This window comes from Condylostylus longicornis, unplaced genomic scaffold (genome assembly GCF_029603195.1).
Source record: "Condylostylus longicornis isolate FDR11 unplaced genomic scaffold, ASM2960319v2 ptg000015l, whole genome shotgun sequence".
Classification (NCBI taxonomy): domain Eukaryota; kingdom Metazoa; phylum Arthropoda; class Insecta; order Diptera; family Dolichopodidae; genus Condylostylus; species Condylostylus longicornis.
In genome coordinates, this window is record NW_026577984.1 from 1,809,519 (window position 1) to 1,833,710 (window position 24,192).

The 24,192-nt window shown below is 25.1% G+C and overlaps 1 protein-coding gene across 1 annotated transcript in view; it reads right to left on the bottom strand.

The window, feature by feature from the left end:
* The window catches only part of LOC129605839 (uncharacterized), a 190,479-nt gene that overhangs the window by 33,957 nt on the left and 132,330 nt on the right, over window positions 1–24,192 (bottom strand). The window contains exon 8 of the mRNA XM_055515815.1: window positions 18,625–18,804. Coding sequence (XP_055371790.1) covers window positions 18,625–18,804 — 180 coding nt within the window. The remainder of the gene's footprint in view (window positions 1–18,624; window positions 18,805–24,192) is intronic.

A 24,192-nucleotide genomic window follows, 5' to 3' on the forward strand; every position in this document is an offset into this window, starting at 1 on the left:
TCAGCCGAATTTCAAAAACAAAAGAGCGCAAACTGGCGGATCACCACAAATCTTTAAATCATGTTGTATGCCGGAGAAACTTTTATATGTATAGACTTTCCTGAAATTTTATCATATCCAGGCTTGTGTAGACCACAGTTGTTCATAGACAATAATCTTAAGTAACGTACAAAACCTTTAAAAATTCGTTATCTATAGCACTGTTTGACGCAAATTAGTGAGAAATACTGTTGAAAATTTTGTTGACACAATTCCAAAATGTAGCTTTTTTAATTTTTTTGAATTTCATGAATTTTTTTTTCGAATTGTTTATTTGTGGATTTTTTTTGTGTATTTTAAAGTCGATGAAAAAATTAGCATTGAACTGAATACCAGATTTGCATAAGAAAAATGTTTTTATGTTTTGTCCGATGTAAAAACTTTATTTTTATACCCGTACGAATGTATGTTCGAAGGGTATACTAAATTTGCCTTAACGTTTGTCACGCCAAGAAATAATAGTCTGAGATATAGACTCAAGTATACGTTTTTGATCAGTGTCGAATTCTGAATCGATTTAGCTTTGTCTGTCTGTCCTTCCCAACGATAACTCAAAAACTAATTAACTAAGTTCACCAAATTTTCACAAACGATTTATTGTAGTAAGTGGCAGAGCCCTATTTAAATTAGACATGATCGGGGTACTGGTTCGTGTAGCTGCCATACAACTTCAAAATTTATTTGGTTGTATTTCAGAAACTATAAAAACTAGAATTGTAATTTCACACAAGCGAATGTATTTCTAGGGCCATTGTGTTTAATAAAAGTCGTTGAAATTGCTTGGTTCTTTCTTGTAGCTGCCATACAACTTCAGCAGTAGTTTGGTAATATGGCAACTTAAAATCATGGTCTATTCCATTATCTAGCTATGACATGTTTATTCGCACATAGGATAAAAAATTTGTACGGGTATCACAGAGTTGACACGGCCAACTCTATTTTTTCTCGTTTTTTAGTAAATAAGGCGAGGCAAAAATTCCATTAACTTTTTTGTGTTTCTTTTTTTTTTTAAGGAAATATAAATAATGAATCTTTATAAAGTTTTTCATAACTTAAATGAAAAATAAAAAATTTTTCAAAAAAGAAAATATCCTTTCTACAAGAATGATTTCCACATGACTGAAAGCCACATAAAATATAAAATGAAATAAAGTAAAAAATTAGCGAAAAACTTTCCTTTTATTGCATTTAATCGAAGTTTTTATTCGAGTTGAATAATGCTCCAACACTTTGTTGACGAGTGAACACAAAAAAAGCAAAAATATTTTGAAATATAAAACTTTACTCAAAATTTGAAAATATTCATGAAAAATAAGTACTAAGTGAATCTGAAATCTTAATTTTATATTTTATGATGAAATTCTTCTCTTTTAAAAGGACTCGCGAAATTAAAAAAAAACAAAAAAAAAAAAACAATCAAATAAAAATTTTTTTCTTACAAATAAAGGAAAAGATATTAAAACTTTTTTTTTAGAAAAGATTTTCAAAAACATTTTTATTTTTTTCAATTCCAACGTTGTAAATTCCTTATTACAAAATGTTCATAGATTCTCATCTATCCTTGAAGTATTCTATTTTGGTCATTATTTGTTTCGCTTTTATTTTCTATTAAAAAATTTCCGTTTAAAATAAATGTTTCCCGTATAGTCAAATGGTTACAAACATGTGACGTATTTCAATGCAAGAAAGCTAATAACTATAGGAAGTTGGAGAAGAAAAATTTTAACTGGGAGAAATCGAAGGCACTGAGAAGTCGTACATTTGAATAATGTGAACTAAATTTTATAAAGATTTTATTAAATTAGGAGTTAGCTTGATATAATTGCTACTTAACTCATTACTATTGGTAAGTTTAAATATCGTATTTAATAAATTTTATATTCTGGCTAATTTTATCAAATGTAACTTAGATAGTTTTAAATCTACAATGCGAAGTATTGTACAATAGTACTATTACTCTTAATTTTTAAACATTTCGAATAAAATTCTATTCGAAAATGTCAGTGGGCGGGCGATTTTTTTCATAAATTAATTGTTGATTCGAACTATCAGGAATTTAATATTATTTTCGTATCGTAACTGCTTTTGCGATTAGAAAGTGAAGCCATTTATGGCAGCTCATACATTATTATTAAAACAGTTGATTTCAGCTTTTCATAAGTAATAAAGCTATTCGTCAGAAATTGTGTAAGATTTGAACATAATTCTAAAACACTAAATTTAAATAATAATTCTGAATGAAAAAATTTCCTTTTTTTTTCATCATAAACGCTAAGAATACTTAGGAAAGAAATGTGATTGAATACATACACACATGCATGTATGAATACAATTTCAAAATTTTCCATATAGTAATAAAGTGTAAGGTCATAAATTTACATATACATGAGTAAATACAAATGTATGTATACAGAAGTACACGATTTAAATTCTGATAGATGAATTACGATCATTTGAAAAACAAAAAGAGGAAAAAAAAAAGGAAAAAATTTCTGTAATGGCTGAAATCGCTTTTCATTTCAAGTTTTCCTTCCCTCATTGCTTTTTAATATTTTCTTCTTACTTTTTGTTTTTTTATTTTGTTTGCTGAAAGAAAATTCATTGATTTATATGCATTTCTCACAATGCAAAGAAAATTATTATGAAAAGTTTCTCTTTCCTATTTTTCATTATTATGAAAAAAAAAAGAAATAAAAAAAAAAAAACAAAAAAGAAGAAAAAATTATTTTTCATATTAAAGTTTTTTTTTTTTCAAATTTTCAAGAAGAAAATTTTCTTTCACTTTTATTATTATTCTCGTACCATCCACATAACGTGAAAAGAAACTCATTTTCTATTATGAGTAACAGTAAATTTTAATGGAAACGGTTATAATATTGATGTATTTGGATAAAAATTTTAAAAACACATTTTGTAGTTGCACTCTTAAGTATACTAAAAAGTCGAATCACAACTTATTTTTCCCTCCTCCTGATAATAATGGCGGCAGTTAAAATTGATTTTTTTTCTGTCTTATGTAATAAAAATGTTCATGATTTTTTTTATATGTTTCTTTATTTTTACTTTTCTATTTATTTTTCAAGGTTCAGTTCAAAAAAAAAAAAAAAGCAAAAATAGAATATTAAAGGATATTTCAACTTTTGAAAAGTATTGAAGGTAAGAGAAAAGGGGAGCAATAGAAAATATTTGATTAAAATCTGAATACAAAAATCTTTAAATTTTCTTTAATCTTTAATTAAGAAGTCAAAAAGAGAAAAGAAATATGAAAAATTTTTTATTTTTTTTTTTTCAATATTTAATTTTAGTTTTTTCAAAATTAAAAGAGTAAACAAAAAAAAAAATGTAAAAGTTTATATTTGTCGGTTTTTCCAAGATAATCAAGAAGATTTTATTGTCCTTGTACTCTCAAAATTTACAATTTCCATTCTGTTATACAAAATGTACAGTTATTCTTTAACGTCCCACTTTAATAACAATAAATTTTTTGTTTTTGCTTTCACTTTTTTCAATTTATAACCTTTCTTTGTATTACGACAATACTAAAAATTATTTCTTTTTTTAAATCTTTTTTTTTTGTTCTCTTAATACCGATACTTTCAGCACAAGTTAAAATGTTTACAATAAAAGTGACAAATTTTTGGTGCTTAAAAATTTTCAATTTTATTTTTTTTCGGACGTTTGTTCATTTGATTATTCTGGGTCATAGGGCTCTTGTCTTTCAATATTTTGCCACCCTGAAAACAGTAATACTTATAGATACTATGTTTAATAAGATTATTTTAAGCGAATCATGGCTTTGTTACAGAAAGTTCAGATTCTATAAAAGAATAAAAGAAAGCCTGTGATTTCTGTAATATGAATTGCATGAAAACGTGTGAATTAACACAAAACTGCAACCAGATAAAAATGATGTGTGTACACCGTGTTATGAAAAACAATTTTGTTTGCGAAAGGTTAAATTGTATTCACTCCAGGTGTACTCACAGGACATTGCATCTCAATGGTGCATCTGAGAGGTATTGGCAAAGCGGAGGATAAGGTTTGCCATCTCTGCCTGGAGGAATACGAAACGGCAAACCAACTCATTTCTAAGCGGGTCTCATCGTTAAAGTAAAACAACGAACTTCTTCAGTATAAAGCTGGTGATGGATCACTATTAGAACGAGTACGTCGATCACCATTTGATTTTGTTAGGAAGTTATTAAATATTTTATTTGGCATCCTAGACCAAAATACAGCTAAAGAAAAAAAAATTAATGATGCAAAATTAAGTAGTCATACCACGCGGGAGTTATTAAAAAATTATACTTCTATACTAGAGACCACATTCAATTTAGTCAAACTATCTGTCAAATTTAGTCAAACTATTTCAGTTATCCTAATGATTGACAAACTAGAAGAAGAACAAAACTCAATCTTAGATGCTATGACATCAACACAACAAGAGCTTAACCATCACATTATAATTCCTCCAAAAGTTTTAAGGAAACAATTGTCCATCATAAGAGGACATATTCGGCCAAAAATACACAACAACTTCTGCAACTATACAAATTAATGACAATACGGGGCGAATAACATCATCTCGCTTCATATTTGAATGCAAAATTCCGTTGCTACAAGCAGAATTGTATTAAATTTTCCACATAATCCAGATACCAACACTTTATAAAAATGATTTTGTAGTTATCAACCCATCGTCGGAATACATCATAATTAATTTAGTCCGTGACTCATATTATCCAATTAAGGAAACTGAGTTTAAAAATTGCTTATCTTTTAACGTCAACAAATTTTACTGCCGGAAGTTTCATCCTATATACAACAAAAAATCCGAAGTTGCTCAATGTGAAGTCCAATTACTCAATCACCAAACAGAATTATCTGAAAGTTGTGTGATTTCAAAGATGAATCGGCAACAAATATGGATTCCGATGAAAACCAATAATAACTGGATTTACGTTATGGACAAAAGGAGAACGTTCAACTTAATTTGTAACAACAATACAATCAGTTTAACATTAGAGCAAACAGGAATCTTACAACTTCACAACTGCTAATTGAAACAACCAACAATGACAATTTCTTCTCAAGGTGCTATTACCATTCAAGTCGAATTATCATATCTTCCTGCTATGAATATCATCAAGTTCGTAAGCTCTATCCACAATTTACCACAACATCAATTAGACAAAATAAATACAAGGAATTCAGGAAATGTCACTAAGTTTGAAGAACAACTGCATGAGTTGAACACAAACGAACAACTAGTTGATGTTCACAATGAGGTGCACTCGAGCTCATAATCGTTCATCTATGACGGCTCAAAACTTCTCGCTTGCCTTTGAAAGGGAGAATGTTGTGTAACAACAATTATTCTGAATTCTAAATTTTTTATTTATATTTCCCATTTATTTAAATTACCAAAATTGCTAAAATTGCTAATTTGTCAAACTTAATATTAACGCACATGTATTTGCAGACATTATATTTAGTTAATGTAAATATTTTCCCATACATAACTTTCTCACAATATTTTAGTAGGAGTCAAATTACATATATTTTGTTTGTTAATTTTACTTTAAGAAAATTTTAAACCTATATGATACGTATGTTAAGTTAACATGGGAAAATTATTAATTTTATAAATGCATAAAATTGCTTACTAGTCTATTTCTGTGGGAAATAATTAATTTTAAGTAGCATAATTTTTTTATAAATAGGTTAGATTTTCAATAAATAAATTAATTAACTTCAAACCAAGCAACAAGAAGGTTTTCAATTAAACTCTCTAACAAACTATTTGACCCACTCTCACACATTAAATAATGTACTGACAATCAGTAATTTAATTAACTTATCTCAAAGGATTGTTTAGCTTAGGATAAACGAATTAGTTCTCGATTACGAATTAGTAAGTTAAAATTGTTGAAGTTAATAAATAAATATTAGTTCATTCCACTGATAGTGTTTTCTTTATTCTCTACTGATACCTAAAAGTAAAATAAATTAAAGAATTATTATATAAATTGTTTGATAAGTTGACAATTTTAAAGTATAAAACGTTAATTAAAAAAGATATTAGAATATTTTCTATAAAATCTGTTAATTCATTATTTTTTATACCCTAATAAACGCGTAATCAAAAAAAAAAAAATTACTTTAAAATTATCAACATCTTTTTAACTTAAATGAATGAAGAGTACGTCATCTCATCTATTCATAACGTTATTTTCTTTAAATTTTTGACAAGTTCTATAGCATTCAAAAAAAAATTTTTTTTTCGTTTTTTTTGCTAATTTCTTTCAAAATTATATCCTTTTTTTCTTTGTTTTATCCTTTATTATTTTGAGATAATTGCAAATTAAATGTGCAAATTAAGCTCTTTCTATATTAAGTTTATTTTAACTTATTTATTTTTAATTAGGATCTTTATACTGCAAAGTCAACATTCTGAATGATTATTCTTTCTAAGGATATTTGAAGAGCTTCTACACTTAAGATATGATTTTAATTTGCATAATGCATTATGCAAAAATAATGAAATTAGATTTTTCTTCTTTTTTTTTTGGATTTTTTTTTTGTTGAAAAATTGCTAGGTATGCGAAAATAATTACTATTTTCCTTTCATAAAATTTATGACAGTGATGAGAAATTTACAAAATTTGTTTAGTTTTCATTTTTTGGTTTTGTTTTTTTTTTTTTTTTGGGGGGGTGTGTTTAATTAAAAGTATATAGATGGGGAATTAAAAAGAAAAATATTATTAGATTAAAAGCATTTGATATTTTTTTAAAAACATTTTTGAGTGAATGGCGTTAAAAGCAAAATGGCTACTTAAAACCTTACATGAAATATTAAATTTGTTAGTCGTAAGTTGCAGAATGTAGATGAGTTTTATTAGACAATATTTGTGATAATTTGCAAAGTTTTGTGATAATTTTTTTTTTTGCATAGAAATTTTATTACAGTCCTTGTTTGGTTATTTTGATTAACAAAGAGTTTTTAGAAGATACTCTGTTATTTCCTTACTATTAGGTTCTATAGAAGTGAAGGAGTAAAATGAATAAATCTGGATAGGAAACCAGTTTAGTTAGTTTCACGTTTTGTAGTATATTTAAATGGCATATGCTTCATAATTTATTAATTAATAAGATAGGCGTGACCTTCCTCTACCATTTTTACAGTATTAAAGCTTAATAAAATTTTTGTTTGCGAAATAAAACTCGAATTTTGACGATTTCTGACATGACCTTAATTTTTCAATACTAATTAATTTTTCACGTTTACACGTTTGCTAAACGAAAAATTGTAATTAATCCAAAAAATTTCAGTGTTTCCAAAATTTTACTTTGAAATTAAATTATCAGATATAAGTTTAATTTTATGAATTTAAAAATTTGCCAAATTATTCTACAAGTATATCAGAGCAGATTTATCAAGTCAACTTTATTCTCTATCAATTTTTAGAATAATAACAACAAAATTCGAAAATGATTCCTATAAAAAAAAAAAACAAAAGTATCATAAAAATTCCAAAACAAATATTTTAAATTTATTTTTTTCAAACTTAAATTGTAATTGTGGAAAAAAGAAAACTTTCATTCTTTATTGAGAGTTTTCTGTCACAAATATTGTTAAGAAGTTTTTAAATTTTCTTTCTACATCCTGTTTTTATTAGATAAAAAAAGTTCACGGTAAAATTATCCTTTTATTATTTTCGGATGTAGGTAGTATCTATGTATAGTACATGTATGCATGTATAAGTATGTGAATACTTCCATATTTTTTTACAGTGTATCTGGTTTCTTTTTTCATTGACCTACATAAATTCGTAACGTCGGCAAAATGTAAAGATACGTTGTTATAGATTATATAGACAGAATATTTGGAATTTCTTTTTTATTATAAGGAAATATTAAATAGTTGATCAAATAAGTAATAGGGCATTTTTGAACGAACAAAAGAAAGTAGATTATAGATTTGTGCACTCTCTTGATTGGCACCCTGTAAGCCCGTAAAACTGCAACATCGTCATCGTGAGATTAAAGCCACCCTAGTATTTTCCTTCTGATATGAGCAATAGAAATTAAATATCAGGAATTAAAATTAATGGTGTTCTTTTAATTATGAAATTTATTAAAATTCATATTTGTTAAACTCAAATTTTAAATTAGGATGTTTAATAATTTTGTGCTTAGAATGCACAGATTTTTAAATATGCTCTTTAAACATAAATTAAATTTTTAAATATAATTAAAAATTTTACAAATTCAGTTTTCCAAGCTGCAATTTGTAAATGAATGTTATAGACTAAAGAACAAATTTGTTGTATTATGGTTGTTGAATTGCTTAAATGCAGGACAGGTACACAAATTGCAAAAAATTACACAATCAAAAAGAACATAAGTTTTTTTTTTTTTTTTGGTGTATTTGGTTTGTTTTCAAATGTGTACTCTGACATAAAAATGTCGTCCAACATCTTGAAATATCTTTTATCCTTTATCCGTTTTCTTTATTTTATTTTATTCTTTTAATTTTCTCTTAGTTTTTCCATGTTTTCACAATTTAATGTGGTAAAGATAATTTAAGGAACACTCGGTCAACTGTATAAGAATTTAAAATGACAACCACTTGAAATGAGAGAAAAGAAAAGGAAAATAAAAAAAGAAATATAATTTTTAAACTTTTGAAGGACATTGTGAGTGAATTTATAAGGAAGACAGAGAGAGGGAAAAGTGTGTAAAAGAGGTAAGAAAAAAAAATTTTTTTTTTAAATTTAAAGGTTATTTAAATCATCAAGAAAAATAAAATTAAATACTGTTTTTTTTCGATTTTTTTTTTGATTATTTTATGTAGTTAATTATATTTTCTACTTTATGAACTTTGAGTTAGAATTTTATTGAATAAAATTCAATAAAAGTCAAGTCAATTTAATATTGAATTTATTAAATTTAAAAAATTTAGTTTTTTCTCTCTTTCCCAATTTATTTGTTATTCCCTTGATAAAAAAAAGTAAAATTAAACAAAATCAATTTCATGGTATGGTGACATGAAACTTTGCCAGAAAATTTGTTTTGGAATGGACAAAATATTATTTTTGATTACGAACGCAACTTCCTTCGAGAAGAAATCAGAAAGAGAGGACATTTAATAGGTATTTGTACAAATAAGTAAAATAAGTAAGTATTGGCGAATTCGAGAAATAACCAACTTACACTGAATGGAAATCTAGCGTTTTCTTAACACGATTGTGATATTGGAATTAAGATGTTTGTTATATATATCAGCTGAACAGGCTATTGAATATTATATATCCAGCGAATTTTTAAAAGTACCTATTTTTGTGATAATAGCCTACTGTGGAACAATTTTCTTACAAACAAGAATCTACATGCTGGAGGTTGTCTTTTTTTATACGATATCTACAATTAAATGAATTTAATAAGGTTCTTAATATAGTGTTTAGTGCTAAAAAAAGTACTACTAAAAGAATTTTTAATTAAGAAAGTAAAAGCTGGATTTGAAAAAAGAACAAAAATTATTACTTGAATTAATAAAATGCAATGAATTGATTGAAATAATAGACTGCATCCAAGATGCAATATTGTAAATGTAGTAAATTTATAGCCTTATCGTTTTAATTATTAAATCTTTTGTCTAATTCTATTTAGCAAGTCATTCTGTTGCTGCTTTTGTTTAAATTTTATTTTCATTATTGTTACTTTTATTCTTTTTTGATTCTTATGATACCCGTACGAACGTATGTTCGAAGGGTATACTAAATTTGCCTTACCGTTTGTAACGCTCTGGGATATAGGCTCAAGTGTATATTTTTGATCAGCGTCAAATTCTGAGTTGATTTAGCTTTGTCTGTCCGTCAGTCCGTCCGTTCGTCCGTCACAACGATAACTTAAAAACTAATTGAGCTAAGTTCAACAAATTTTCACAAATGATTTACTATTGTAAGTTCCAGAACCTTATTTAAATTGAACATGATCGGGATACTGATTCGGGTAGCTGCCATACAACTTCAAAAGTTATTTGGCACATACAGTATTTTGAAAAACATAGTTTTGAAATTTTGCAGAAATTATTATGGTAATACGGCAACTTAAAGTCATAGTCTGTCCCATGGTCAGTTATGCCATATTTATTCGCACACAAGATAATAAATTCGTATGGGTATCACAGAGTTGACAAGGTCAACTCATTTTTTTTCGTTTTTTTTCTAAATTAAATATTTTCCTTTGTTTTAATATTTTTGGTGATTTTCTGTTTCAACTTTTTTGTTGTTTTTTCTCCAATTGTTTACAAAAATCTTCTCGTTTTTCAATTATACGCCATATTGATATTTACTGTGCGTTATACTGGCTGTACTATCAAAGCTATATTCAAATTATTGCATAGGAACAAGGACCAAAAATTTATTTTTATGAAGTTGACAATGATAAAAATTTTTGCATCATCGTCTAATGCAGAAAACAGTAAGAATTTTTATATTATTATAATAGAATTGAATAAAAACAAAATTATGTGAAGAAAAATTATTTATTAGAATTTTTTGTTTTAGTCACTTAAAGTCATATTATCACCAAAAAAAAAGAAAAAGAAAATATATTAAGTTGGTAGTTTAAATTTACGATCTGTTAAGTTGAGTTTAATATATTTTAGGATAATAAAAAAAATTAGGTTATGTTTGTCTATATATAGCTGATATACGAGTATATCATTTTATTTATTGCAAATTTATTTAAAAGGAAATGTTTTTGTGCCAATGAAAATATATTTTTACTATTATCATAAAAAGTATATACATACATACATATAGTTTTTGAATACAACACTGTTATAGGAGGAAATATGGAAGAATTTTTTACTTGCCGAAAGTTTTTTTTTTAAAACAACAATAGAAATTATTTCCTAAATTTCAACATAAATTATATTTGTCATAGCATAGAATATTCAAAATCATCTACAATAACTGTATGTGTATATAGGGAAGAATTCATTCTTTTAAATTTTATTGATTTTCAGCTTATTATTCATAAGGATTTATGTTAGGTATCCTATATATATTAAATTTTCTACAAAAAAAAATTTTTAATATAAAAATTTAGTGTAAAATGAAATATTATCAAAGTTAATTTTATATTTTAAAACTTTATTTGTGGAACAAGCATAAATAATAAATTTGTTATATTATATAAACACGTATAACATTAAAAATATATAAAGCATGAAATCGGATTGTTTAGTCATTTTAAGAAAATAATTGGTAGTTTAAGATCGCAAATAGTTTTGATTAAAATAAAAAGAAAGCATAGATGCTGCTGTACCCACTTTATAAAAGAACTCTAAGTAGAATTATAAAATCACATTTTATTGGACATTCCAGGTATATGTGTGGAAAAATGGTAGAGAATTATCTCATTTACAATTTGATAAATATTTATATAATTTGTATAAGCTTCAAGTCGAACGTTCAAATTTGTTTTTTGTTGGAACAAATATTTCGATTGTATTATGTAGGACTAATGTGACGACGTTTGGTGTTCGTATTTTGTTATTTGTAGCAATTTCAATTTTATATTAAAAGTAAAATATTGAACGTGTACTCAATAAGATGATATTCAACAGATAGCATGAGAACTTAACATAATTTATCGAAAGAACAGATATGACAAATTTTCTTGATATCTAACGGTGCAACACTCTTCTGGAACACTGCATAATATCATTCCTTTCAATATATATTATACTGTACATTATATATAAAAATTAAGTTAGTTTTAAGAAGACCATCAAAGAATAAAGAAAATTATCAATTTTTTTTATTTTAATATCAAAGATATCCTGAACCACAATTTTATTAATTAACTTGGTTAAAAGAAAACTTGGTTAAAATTTTTTAAAAATGCATTTAGTTTATTAGTTACGAATTAGGCAGAATTTTGGTTTTATATCAAGAATTTCAAATTTATACTTAAAATTTTGTACATAAATTTAAGAAGGAATGTTGTAGTCTGGTATGAAATTAATAATTTAATAGTGTAAAATGTTTTGAACTGTAAAATTCTCTGTTATATGATATAATTATTCGATTTTCTACAAGTAGGCGCAGTACTGAAATAATATTATGCTCTCGGTTTCAAGCATTAATTTCCGATAATATTTTCAGAACTAAAATTTTATTTAACTCGGCCATATCATTTGTTTATAAAACCCACATAGACTTCATAATATTTTCATGTTTTACTGATTTTTCTCATAAATTGAGCTCCAGACAGACATTCATATTTCAATGGTTTTTCAGATAAAGAACGTTTCAGATGAAGCATTTTGATATTTTATACATTTTTCATATAAATAATTTGTGTGTTAATAGTTATTGCGTTAAATGATTATTAAAACTATTCAAAAATTAATAATTCCAGTTTGTTTTTCAATTGTCAAAATAATAAATTTTTAATTATGTATGTATGAATTTTTTGTTTTGTTTTAAAATTGTTATTATCAAAGAGGATTTTAATTTTCTTCTACATAGAGACACACAATTTTAATTTTTTTTTTTTGTTGAACTTTTACAAAGCAAAATATTTACAAGAATGCAATTAATTTTTAATTAAGTATAATTAAAATAAAAGATATCTGACAATTTTAATACTATTTTAAATGTATACAAAGAATTTTTAAAAAGAAGTCAATTTCGAAAAAAAAAAGATGCTTGAATTTTAATTAAAATAACAAAAAAAAAGGAAAAAAATATTGTACAGGGGATTTAAAACCATGTATAAATAAATGATTTTATTTTGTTTTTAAAGTAAATTTATCTGTGCAGATATTGGCAACTAATTAACAGCGAATTAAGGAGCAAGTTTCTGTGTTGTATAGCACATAGCACAGGAAACTAAAGAAATTATAATTTTGCTACCATATTTCTTGTCGGTTTTTGGGAAAATTGTAATACTGCTTAGGGTAAGAATATTAGTAAACTTTTAAATTACATGCAAAATTTTCATAACACAAATTCCCGTAAGGTGAAATTCTCATGCTGTCATGGTAAATGCAATGCTATCAAATAATGCAATTATTTATATTATTAATTACCAATACAACGTGTATAGTTGTTGATTTTTTATTATTAATTCTTATAAAAAAAACTAATAGAAACTTTTTCATGCAATTGCAGAGCAGATAGATGATGCAATCAAAGAAATAAGTGAAGGCAGGAGAATTAAAAAATTAGACTCATTCCGGCTGAACTACAGAGGTATGAAAAAATTAAGATTCTTACATTGATTTATACTGTATGTAATCTACATAATGTTTACCAAGTATTGTTTACACAAGATGGTACTTGCAACTTCTATTGGAAACACACAATCGCAAGAACATATAAATAGTTATTGTGCCTGTTACTTTAATAATATAATTATTTATCTTAACGTCGAATCGTCGAATTCAACCATCTTGATACCATTTCTTTAAATTTTTTTTTTCCTTTCATCCTAACTATATGCAATAAATTAATATATTTTGGTATTTTAATAAAAGTAATCTAAATAGCTAGTAAATAAATTTTTAGTGTAAGTATTTCCTACTCTCCCACAGAAAAGTGATACTTTAAATCATTGGTTTAATCTGAATTTTTTACTTCAGCTTTGAAATATTTCACTTATTTCAGCAATTTAATTGAAAACTGTTCAACGAACCTCTAAATTTAAAATGTAAAAACTTTCTATAAAATAATATTGGCAATAATATAGTTGCCAACCTAATAAATTTATAAATACATACATGCCATTCAAATATTTATTTGAGAAAAAAAATAATATAAGAATTTAATAAATTAAATAAAGATATTTTATTGTTATTGTTTCTTAAAATAGAAAAGATCTTAAAAGATTTTCACATTAAATGATTGCAAAAATTTCTACATTTTATTTTTGTTCTTTCTTTTATTTTAAAACTTCTTTTAATACATTTAAATTAAATGCATTATCCTTTTCTTGCATTTTTATATCTCTTTTATGTTTATAGATATGTCTATTTTTTTTTTAAACTTAAAATAAATAGTAATAGACGTTAACATCTTATACTGTTTTCTTAAAATATTAAATTTTATTCTTTTATACAAGTTCTTTTAGTGCAACAACAAAAACACTTTATAAATTTATCTTTTATGTAATTGAAGAAAATTCAAGTTAAAATAATGAATATAAAAGGATATTTTTATAATATTTGCAATTACGAATATGTGAATGTATAGGTTCAATTTTGAATTATTTATTTGGAGTGAATAGAGTGTCTAGTATTAAAGAATGGAAAAAGTGTGTATACAGCAATCAAACTGGAATATATAATGAAATCATTTAAAGAAGGAGTTGAAAAATATCTTGACTTTCTTATTGAAACTTAAAATTAATTAGTAATTATTTTGAAATTATAAAATATTTTTTCTTCTTATTTTATATAAGATAATATTAAACTGCAATAAACTGAATATTAAACTGAAAAGCTCTTATTAATTTTTTTTTTAAATTATAAATTAAATTCTATGTAATGAGGTGCCCTAATTAGCTGGAGGACGAATAAGTGTACATCATGTACATTATTATAAAATATTTGCAATCAAAACTGCTTAAAATATGGAAGATTTATTCCAATAACGAAAAATATCAATATTTTAATGGAAAATATTGAAGGACACTTTAGTAAATACAGTTAAAATAAATTTTGTAGTTTTATAAATTGGAAAACTCATTCTTTTGTAAAAATTAATTTTAAAATTGAACAGAAATAGTCATTTTCCATGAAATTCAATAAAATTTTATTTTTATTTTTTTTTTAACCAGAATATTTCTTTTGGATCTAAAAAATTCTGCTAAAACTAGTATTTGACCAAAAATAGTATGTCAATTATATTGTATATGAAAATTTTTATTTAAAATATACTTTTCCATAATGTAAAATAAATATTTCTACTGTTTAGTTCAATAGGTGCATTTAGATAAAAATGCAACAAAAAAATTAAGTCCCTAAATCCCAAGAATAGTCAAATTTCTAAGTTTCAATTATCTTTAAGTGCAACAATAAGAAATTTTACTTTGTACATGTACTCACTCTTGTTAATAATGAAACTCACCTGAAAAGAAAATAAAAATATAATTGTGATTATTAAAATATTTTGCGTCAAAATTTAAAAAAAAAAAGACAAAATACATTGATATTTTAAATTAATTATTAATTTTCGCCCTATTCGGCCGGTTTACATTGCTTTAAGCGTTGAAGAACTTTCACTTCAATTTCAGTCTTTGTTTTTTCATTTTTATATTGAGTTTGCAGAAGAGATATTGTGTGAAATAAATAAGCCTTGAAAAATAGAAGACCAGTGTTAATATGCGGTTTTTAAAATTTGATTATTTTTAAGGAAACGAAATGAAGAAATTTTCTATTATGAGCATTAAATGGGCGAATGTTTACAGCTAAGAGGATTTTTAAATACGTCACCTTTGATTTTCAAATATAATCTAACTTTAATTAAGGTACTTAAGTAATAAATAAATCTTTGTTAACTGTTTACCGTTGAATTAGATTGTTCTTTTCTATTTAAAACTGGTGTTTGCTTTTTAAAATTTGGGTATAACAGTAAGTTTCCGAACGTTGCTGGTGGTTCTGCTAGAATATTTTTAATTTGGGCTAGGAAGATAGAATTGTCCGATCTTTTGGAATCAGATCAATTAATTATTTGGTCTATTTGGATATTAAATTTCACGAATGTCCTGTGTAGGGGTTGACGAAATTAGTGACTTTTTCTGCATTTTGCTTATTTTTTGAAGTAGTTCTATTTTTAGAAGTGCATGCCGAAGATTATCTTCCATTGTGAGAATTTGCACTTCATAATCAATAATATTCAAGGGGCAAAAATCATTTCTGGAATTGCTGCTGGTAGATGGAAGAGACCAAGTTCTCGAAAAGCAATATAAAATTTTACATTAAAATTTGGATATAAAAGCAAACTATATTTTAATGAGAAATCGAACGGCAAGAATGATAAATAATGTACGCAACGTTACCCATTTAATTGATAATTAAAATTTCCTAATTTAATAATAACTAAACTTAAGTTAAATTCGAATCCAATTAGTAAAATCATGAAGGCAATTAGTAATCGAATATACTAATTAGCATGTGTTTATATAAATTTTATACAATACAAAATTTACTAAGTCTATAAGTAAAATACAAGGTCAAAAGACACAAAAAAATTATAAAATATTAAAAATCCCAGAATTATTTAACATTAAATTCCACTTAACCGCTATTAATATTTACTAAGTATCACAACCTAATGCTCTACTTTCCACAACATATTCTATATCAAAAGTGTCATTTACAATAAATATTTTACTAAATAATAAACTTCGATTTTATATATGTACAAAATAAACTTTTCCTTTTCATAAAAAGAAATCAAAAACCTTTATCAAAATCTCTGCTGAAAAATGTCAAAATTTGAATTAAGTTTGATTGATTCGGCTGCTCTTTTACATCAATATATTTTAGCATGATAAAAAAAAATGTACACATTTCTTAAGGTATCATGCAATTACTTTGACTTTTCGAACGTTTCTTTGATTTTTTTCATTTCTTGTGAAAGTTTTGAATACTGTTGGGAGTGTAGGAGGATTTTTAGAAAAAGTTTTAAATGTTAGCTATTTTTAAAACTAAATACGATAATTAAATACCAGAAAGTTATTAGATGTGAACTCCAATAGAAATTAAAAAATTTGGACCAAAAGTAAATTTAATAAAAAGTTCATTTTCATGACTATTAAGAAAAAAAACTCCATTGTGTAGGTTCGCGAATATTACCATTCAGTATTTTTACAACTTTTTAATTTTAATACACTTTTTAATACACACTTATAAATAATCTTGATGACCTTAGATACTTTTCCAAAAATTTTTGCTCTCCAAATTTTATTCTTAAATTTTGAATCTTATAGTTGAACTCGTGTTTACATAATTTGTTTGAATTTCAAATTTTATTTTCCTCTTTTTTTCACGAACAAAATTTGTAACTTTTAATTTTTGATTGTTAGTGCGGTGGCAGTAAAATACAGAGAAATTTAAAATTTTATTTTCTTCATAATATCTTCATCAATCTCTATTTGCATATGAAAATTTTTAAAATGTCATTTAAATAAGTATTTTCTGCTTAATAAATTTGAAAATTTCTCAAATAGAATTTATAGGAGAAATTTAAAAAAAGAAATTATTTAAGAAAAAAATTTAAGAAATATACTGGCTAGGTGTAGCTCAACTATGGCCATTTCTTTCGTGGTAATAATATATAGAGACTATTTATCTTGCGCTGACAGCACGTGAAAAGTCCTGTTCATATGCGGGATTGCAAGAATGATGTGGCCAAAATACGAACTTAAACAATCGAATGGACTCCTGGTGTTATCCTGGCAATGCTTGTCTGGCGGCTGACGGCAGTTTACACTGGCTGTTGCGGGAGCATGCTAGGCTGTGATGGCCCTTCAACACAACGTGTCACAGCTGCCCTTTAATGGACAGGAAGGAGATCATTTTCCAATATCTCTGCGAGTGTCCGACTCTGCGCGGAGATAGATTGGTCACGTGTTGCACAGCATGTGTGCCGAGGCTGGATGAAGTATGGAAGATTAGCATATGAGATTTAGATAGTTTCCTCAAGAGATTGGGATGGCTTAGATAGGCTACCGCAATCGTACGCTCAATAACGGCCTAGTACTCACGGAGTAGTAGTAGCAAACTGGCAAATTTGTGCTAATATATTCAGAATAGTTTACAGAATAACCAATTACAATTCAATCTCAAATTATTTATTTAATTAATGCTTCGCATTGCCGAAGAACAAAATAAAACTACATATCATATAAATCAATTGGGAAAACAGTGCATAATTTTTTTGTTAAATTCTACTTAAATTTAGAAATTTGTATTGGTCGAGCTTAAGTAGAATTTTATAAACTTATGACCGCACCTTAAAAAAAAAATATTAAAAAACCCCCAGTGACATTTTTCATTTTTATTTTAGAGGCAAATTAATTTAATTACTGCAAGAGTAACTCGTTTAACAAATTATGTTGTTCTTTTTTGTTGCGGAATTTATGGTTTCTTGCAACTTCCGTTGCTTTTCAAAATAAAACCGTGTCTTTACTTGTATATGAAACCTTCCTGAATTGCAAATAATTTTTCGTTTTTTTTTTCAAATTTTTTATATCCACCCTCACCAGTTAAACTTAACTTCTGTTTTTTGCAAATTAACCAGAAAATTTGTTCCAGGGAATCAATTAATATTTTGTTTTACAATAAAAATTAAAAAGTATGCTGTAACGAACTGTAAAAACTTTCATAAATTTCGAAATTTTCAGTTTATTTTTAATTTCTTAACTAAATTTATAAAATATTTATGCAAATATGTATATGCGAGTATATATGTAGATTTAATAAATTATGTAAATTAATAAGTGTACACGTATGTCGATAATATATATGTATACAATAATGTGTGTAAATAATAATTTACATACCCATGGACCACCTTGATCCCAATATCCTTCCGTAATACCATCAGCCCATTGTGATTCTAATGGTAATTCTGGTTCTGGTGGCCAATCAGATAATTTTGTTGGCTCTGTTAGTGTTTGCTCCCCTTGGGGGCAACCTAAAACAGACTGAGGGCAACCTATGTTGATGCAATAATTTTTGTAATTTTTTCAATGAAGTTTTTTAAAAAGAATTAAGACGAGCAACAAAATAAAAACAAAAAAGTCAAAACAAGAATAAATAAAGAGAGAGAGTAAAAAAATTTTAGGAAAAAAAATAACACTGGGGTGAGTTCTCTCTTCTTCTTTTTCTTTTTTTGTTTATTTTATTTATTTTGTTTATTTTTTTTCTGTGTATTCGTTAATTCTGCTTATTTATTATTCCTTTCGCCAGTGAACTTGATCAGCCGAAGTAAGGAAAAAAAAAACACCACGGTAATTTTTTTTTTTTTGTTATCCTGGAAGTTTTTTGTTTTCACTTTTTCTTTTGTTATACTACTGTGCTTTAGCGATTTTTTGTTAGCTTTATATTAAGAATAAAGGTAACTGGAGTAATGATAACAAAAATAATAATAATTTTTATTTGCACAAGAAAAATACCGTTAAATAAATTTCCGGTAATATTTTTACATTTTTGTTAATTTCTTTTTTTTTTTGTACTTTTTTTTTATTCACTCACTTTTGTTTAATTTTTTCTTTTTTGGGTCTTTAGCGCTTGTTTTTTTTTCTGGTATGGGTGTAAGTAATTAAACAAACAAGGATACTCCAAATGTATTTGTATAACCTAGGTTATGGGCAAATAAAAAATATTACAGTTTACAACTTTTTTTCAATTTTTCTTATTTTTCCATATTTCACTTCACTTTTTATTAAACTGTTATACTCGTATTACGTTATGTATAATATTGTTTATTTATTTACATTTGAAAATTTTACATAAATATTAAATATTTTTATGCACTTTTATTTTAATAAAATATTTTCGAAATATCCTTTTTTTAATTTTTGATTAACAAAAAAATATTTTTTTCTTCTTTTATTCATTTTTATATGATTAAAATTAAATGTACATAAAATTCATAGCCTTTTGATAAAAAGAGAAAAGAGAAAACTAAATTTAATACAAAAACTGAGAACAAATGAAATATTTTTTTTGAAATTTATTGAATATTTATAATGTATTGTTGGTTTAATTTTCGAAGACAAGATAACGGAGACACGTTGCTTGATTTTTTATTAAAATGACATTTTCCACTTTAAATCCTTTAATTCTGGTTTTCTCAGTCATACATAATTATATAATATATTAATATTAAAAATAGAAAAATTAATAAGATTACTTAAAGCAATAAAGATGCTTAAGATTTCTAAAAACAAAAAATCAGAATTTAATAATGTGAATTAAATGATGTAAAGTGGAAAATGTGTTTTTGATAAAAGGGCAAGATGTCTTCTGTTTTTCGTTCTGTTTTCAAAATGTAATCAGATCAAACCTAAAATAAAGTTATCTGTATAATAAAATAAAAATACTGTAATTTATTAACAGTATAACAAATATCTGAATTTTTTAGTTTCAACCTGTAGAATTGATATTTTCAGCTATAAATTTGTAAATTTTATAGTTACAGATTCTGTATAAATGCTTTAAGCTTTAACTTACAACATTTTCGAGCATTTCATGCGTAATTATGTGAATACAGATAGACGTCATATATCATTTTCATATACAAAATATTATATGCACGTTTTTATTATACAGTTTTAATACCATATTTATACAATTTTCATGCTAATTTAAAAATGCTTGTGTATCTGGTTGATTTATTTTCATGTTATAAATATTAAAATGAGCTAAAAACGATTGCTTATAAGAAAAGTGAAAATATTTAGTTTTTGCTCTTATTACGGTACAATACTATAACAAAAGTATAAAATTTAGGCACTTTTTTCTTTGTTTTCCATTAAATAAATTTGATTTGAATATTTGGAGACGCTCAAAAATAGAATACTTATCTTACAAAAAATTACTGAAAGTTATTTAAAGAGCAGTAAAAGTCGCAAATTAAATATAAATATTTAGTAGAAAATTGTATGATTTAAGGAGTTTGCATATTGCATGCCCTTATAATATTAAATAATTCAAAATAGTTTTCCTGGACCTTGGTAAATTACAAATTATTACTGGTTATTTAAAAAGACATAAAAGCATATTATAGAATATAAAAATTTTTATATTGCAGACTTTTTATTTCATAGAAATAATAATGCACCCAATAATTTAAAAGGTCGTATAACAGATTTATCATTCGGCCTCTCTCGTACAGCATTTATTCGTTATTCACGAACTATTAATTTTTTTTTAAATTTTTCTCATTTCGGATCGCTTTTATTAATAAAACTTTTAAAAATATTTTATTAGCATTTGGAACCTTTATATTAATAATTTTTAGATTTATCATATTAAATTTCATTGTCCGCCTGCTTTGATTAAAGTTAGAAATATAAGGGAAGCTTCAATCCTGGAAGGACTTGAATGAATTTTATACAATATAAATCCATAAACCATGTTTAAATTTTTTGAAATTTATAACGGGCTGTTTAAAATTATCAACTCTTGCCTGTCCGTAGTAGGTTTAACTCCACAAATCTATAACACTTACTTAATAAATACATAAGTTATGTTGAAGATTTTTATTTAAAAAATTGCTACGAAAATTTCAATAAAAACCATGAAAGCATTTTACGATGCCATCTACATATATTGAATTTAAATATTTTTGCAAGTACACAATTAAGTCACTCTTCTTTGCTTGTTAGTGTCACTTTGTCTCCAATATTTGTTTGTACATGAATACAGACATCTATATTTTAATAAAACATGAGCGTTAAAATAACAGAACTTTTTTACTTTTGATAAAAGAATTCTAATTCATTCTCTTTTTTTTTATGCAAATATTATCGGAAATAATTCTCTCATACTCTATTTTATTTCTGTTTTCTGTTGAATATGCGTAAGCATACGTTTAAACATTTGCATATCTCCCTTTGTTAATTCTTACATTTTTATGCGTATAGGTTAGTGTGTCTCTTTAAGTATGCACACATGTTTGTATGTAAAAATTTATTCTTGTAATAAAAGAGAACAAATGTTTTAGCCTTTATTGATTTAAATTATTCTTGCTTTTTTTACTTTTTTTGTTTTTTTTTTGATTTGAATCAAAACAAATATTGACATTTATAAGGAAAACAAATTTTTTCTGTCAGCTATATTTGCCCTAATTTTTTTGAATGTGTATGTCGCTAGGTTATAAATAGTCCAAATTTTTTTTTTAAATATATTTTTAACTTTACAGATTGATTTAACAAAATTAGAATTCTCTAGAATATTTTAAAATAATTTTAATACTTCTCTATTATTTCGTCTCTCAAAATTAGTGACTTACTCAAAATAAGTAAAATTTAGAATTTCGAAAATTCTTTAATTATATTCTCCTCAGCAGAAAATATAACAAAATAATTTAAATGATCCAATTGATCATGCAATTCCATTAATTTGTTACAACCCTCATCCTAAACATATGCAAAATTATTTGATATCTTATTTGGTATTTGATTTCTTAAAAAAAAAGGTGTTTTAATTTTAAATTGAAATGTTGCTGGACAAACCAATAATTTGGTTTGAAATTACTGTTTTGTAGTAATCATAAGGGCGCAGATAAGTTACTGAATTATATGATTTCACTTTTACAGTAAATCATACTCTTTTGTAATCAAAATGTTAATTTTTTTGTTTTTAAAAAACTAAGGAGCATTTCGAGATATTTGTTGTAAAGTCATAAAATCGACTAATTTTTATATTTTGTTGTTGGAATTCAAAAAAAACCTTCATCTTATTTTGATGCTATCAACTAAAACTAAATGCATCACAAAATTTTTTAATTGGTTAACACCCTGTTAAATTTAAAAATTTTTATTCAAGACAAAATGGAAACAAAAGGACAATAAAGGAAAACTGAATTTTCCTGAATTTTTGTTCTTTTTTTTACATTTTGAATTTTTTTAAAGACTTTTTATTTTTATTACGTTTTATACATAGCGATAATTTTATACGGGCAATGCAAATATTGGATTTCGTAATGGATGCACATTTATACAATGTGCGAAAGGTAAACTCTTTTTTTTTCCTTTATGCTCCTTTTTTTGAATATACATGTATGTATTTCGTGCTTGTTCCATTTTAAGATTTTTATCAATTTCACTTTATGAAATTTTGGAAATTCTATATAGGACATGTTTAGATCATATAACAGGTAGATATAAACTTGCACTTTAAGTATATTTTAAAGTTTACAAAAAAGAAAATTTTTTGTTCACTCTATGCCAATATTGTTGAATACCCTATAATGTAAAATGATTATGAGAAAACTAAAATACAAAATTACTAAATGAAATTTGAATGTTAAAAGTGATTATAGCAAAAATGTTTGCATAGAAATTCGGAAATTTCAGAGTTTGGTAATTTAATTTTTAGTAATCTGCTCAATGAAACAAAGGTCTTAAATTATATTTTAATAATTTATTCCATTTAATCAATTATTGTTAGAGACGGTTGCCAGACTTGCATTAAATTATTACAAAATTTTCTTTTAACATTGTACATTTCGTTACTCCTATAAGTGTAGGGTATAATAATAAAAAAATTAAATATTTTTTTTTTTGAGTTTTTTTATGACAATAATTTCAGTATGGTGCAAGATAAATAATCGATTTTTTTATTTTTTCTTTTTTTGTTAAAAATTGTGATTGATAGCTACCATTTTTTCTTTAATTTTCTTTTTTTGTAAAATGAAGAAAAAACTATAAAAAATAAATAAATAAATTATCCTTTAAGTGTTTTAACTAATAGCTTGGCATCGATTTTTGTAGAAAGGGTTTAATATTGTTATATCTTTAGATTATTACAGAAGGGTTTCTCTTAAGTGTAATTGATGCTCGATTGCAGTTTTACATAGTTTATTGTTTTATTATATGTAATATAGAAATTATTAAGTCATATTATAGATTTATTGTGAGTTGCATTCAATTTTATTACAAATTCCATTGATAGCTTATGCAAGTTGAAATTATGTTTTTGAATTTAGAATGTTAAAATTTTAATTTCTTACTTTATATAACAATTATTTTCTCGGCAGAGACGAAAATTTTAAAGTAAGAATGGACATGATAAATAATAGAAATTTCTTCATTCAAATAACGTAACCAAAGGAACGAGTCAAGATAGAAAATTTAAAAAAATGTTCTTTTCGTTCTGGACTCATACCAACTGAGCTATAGAGTTGTGAAGAAGAGACATGAGCTACAGAGAATGGACATGATGTAAATTCTTCAAAAATATTTGAGAATTTATCGTAATTGCGATATGAAAAATAAAATTGAAATTTTTTTAACTTTATTGTATTTAATAAATAGACAAACAAAATTAGTAACTAATAGAAAGTATTAAATTTTGTCTAAAGGTTTTTCTATTTATTTCCCTTATTTATTAACAAATTT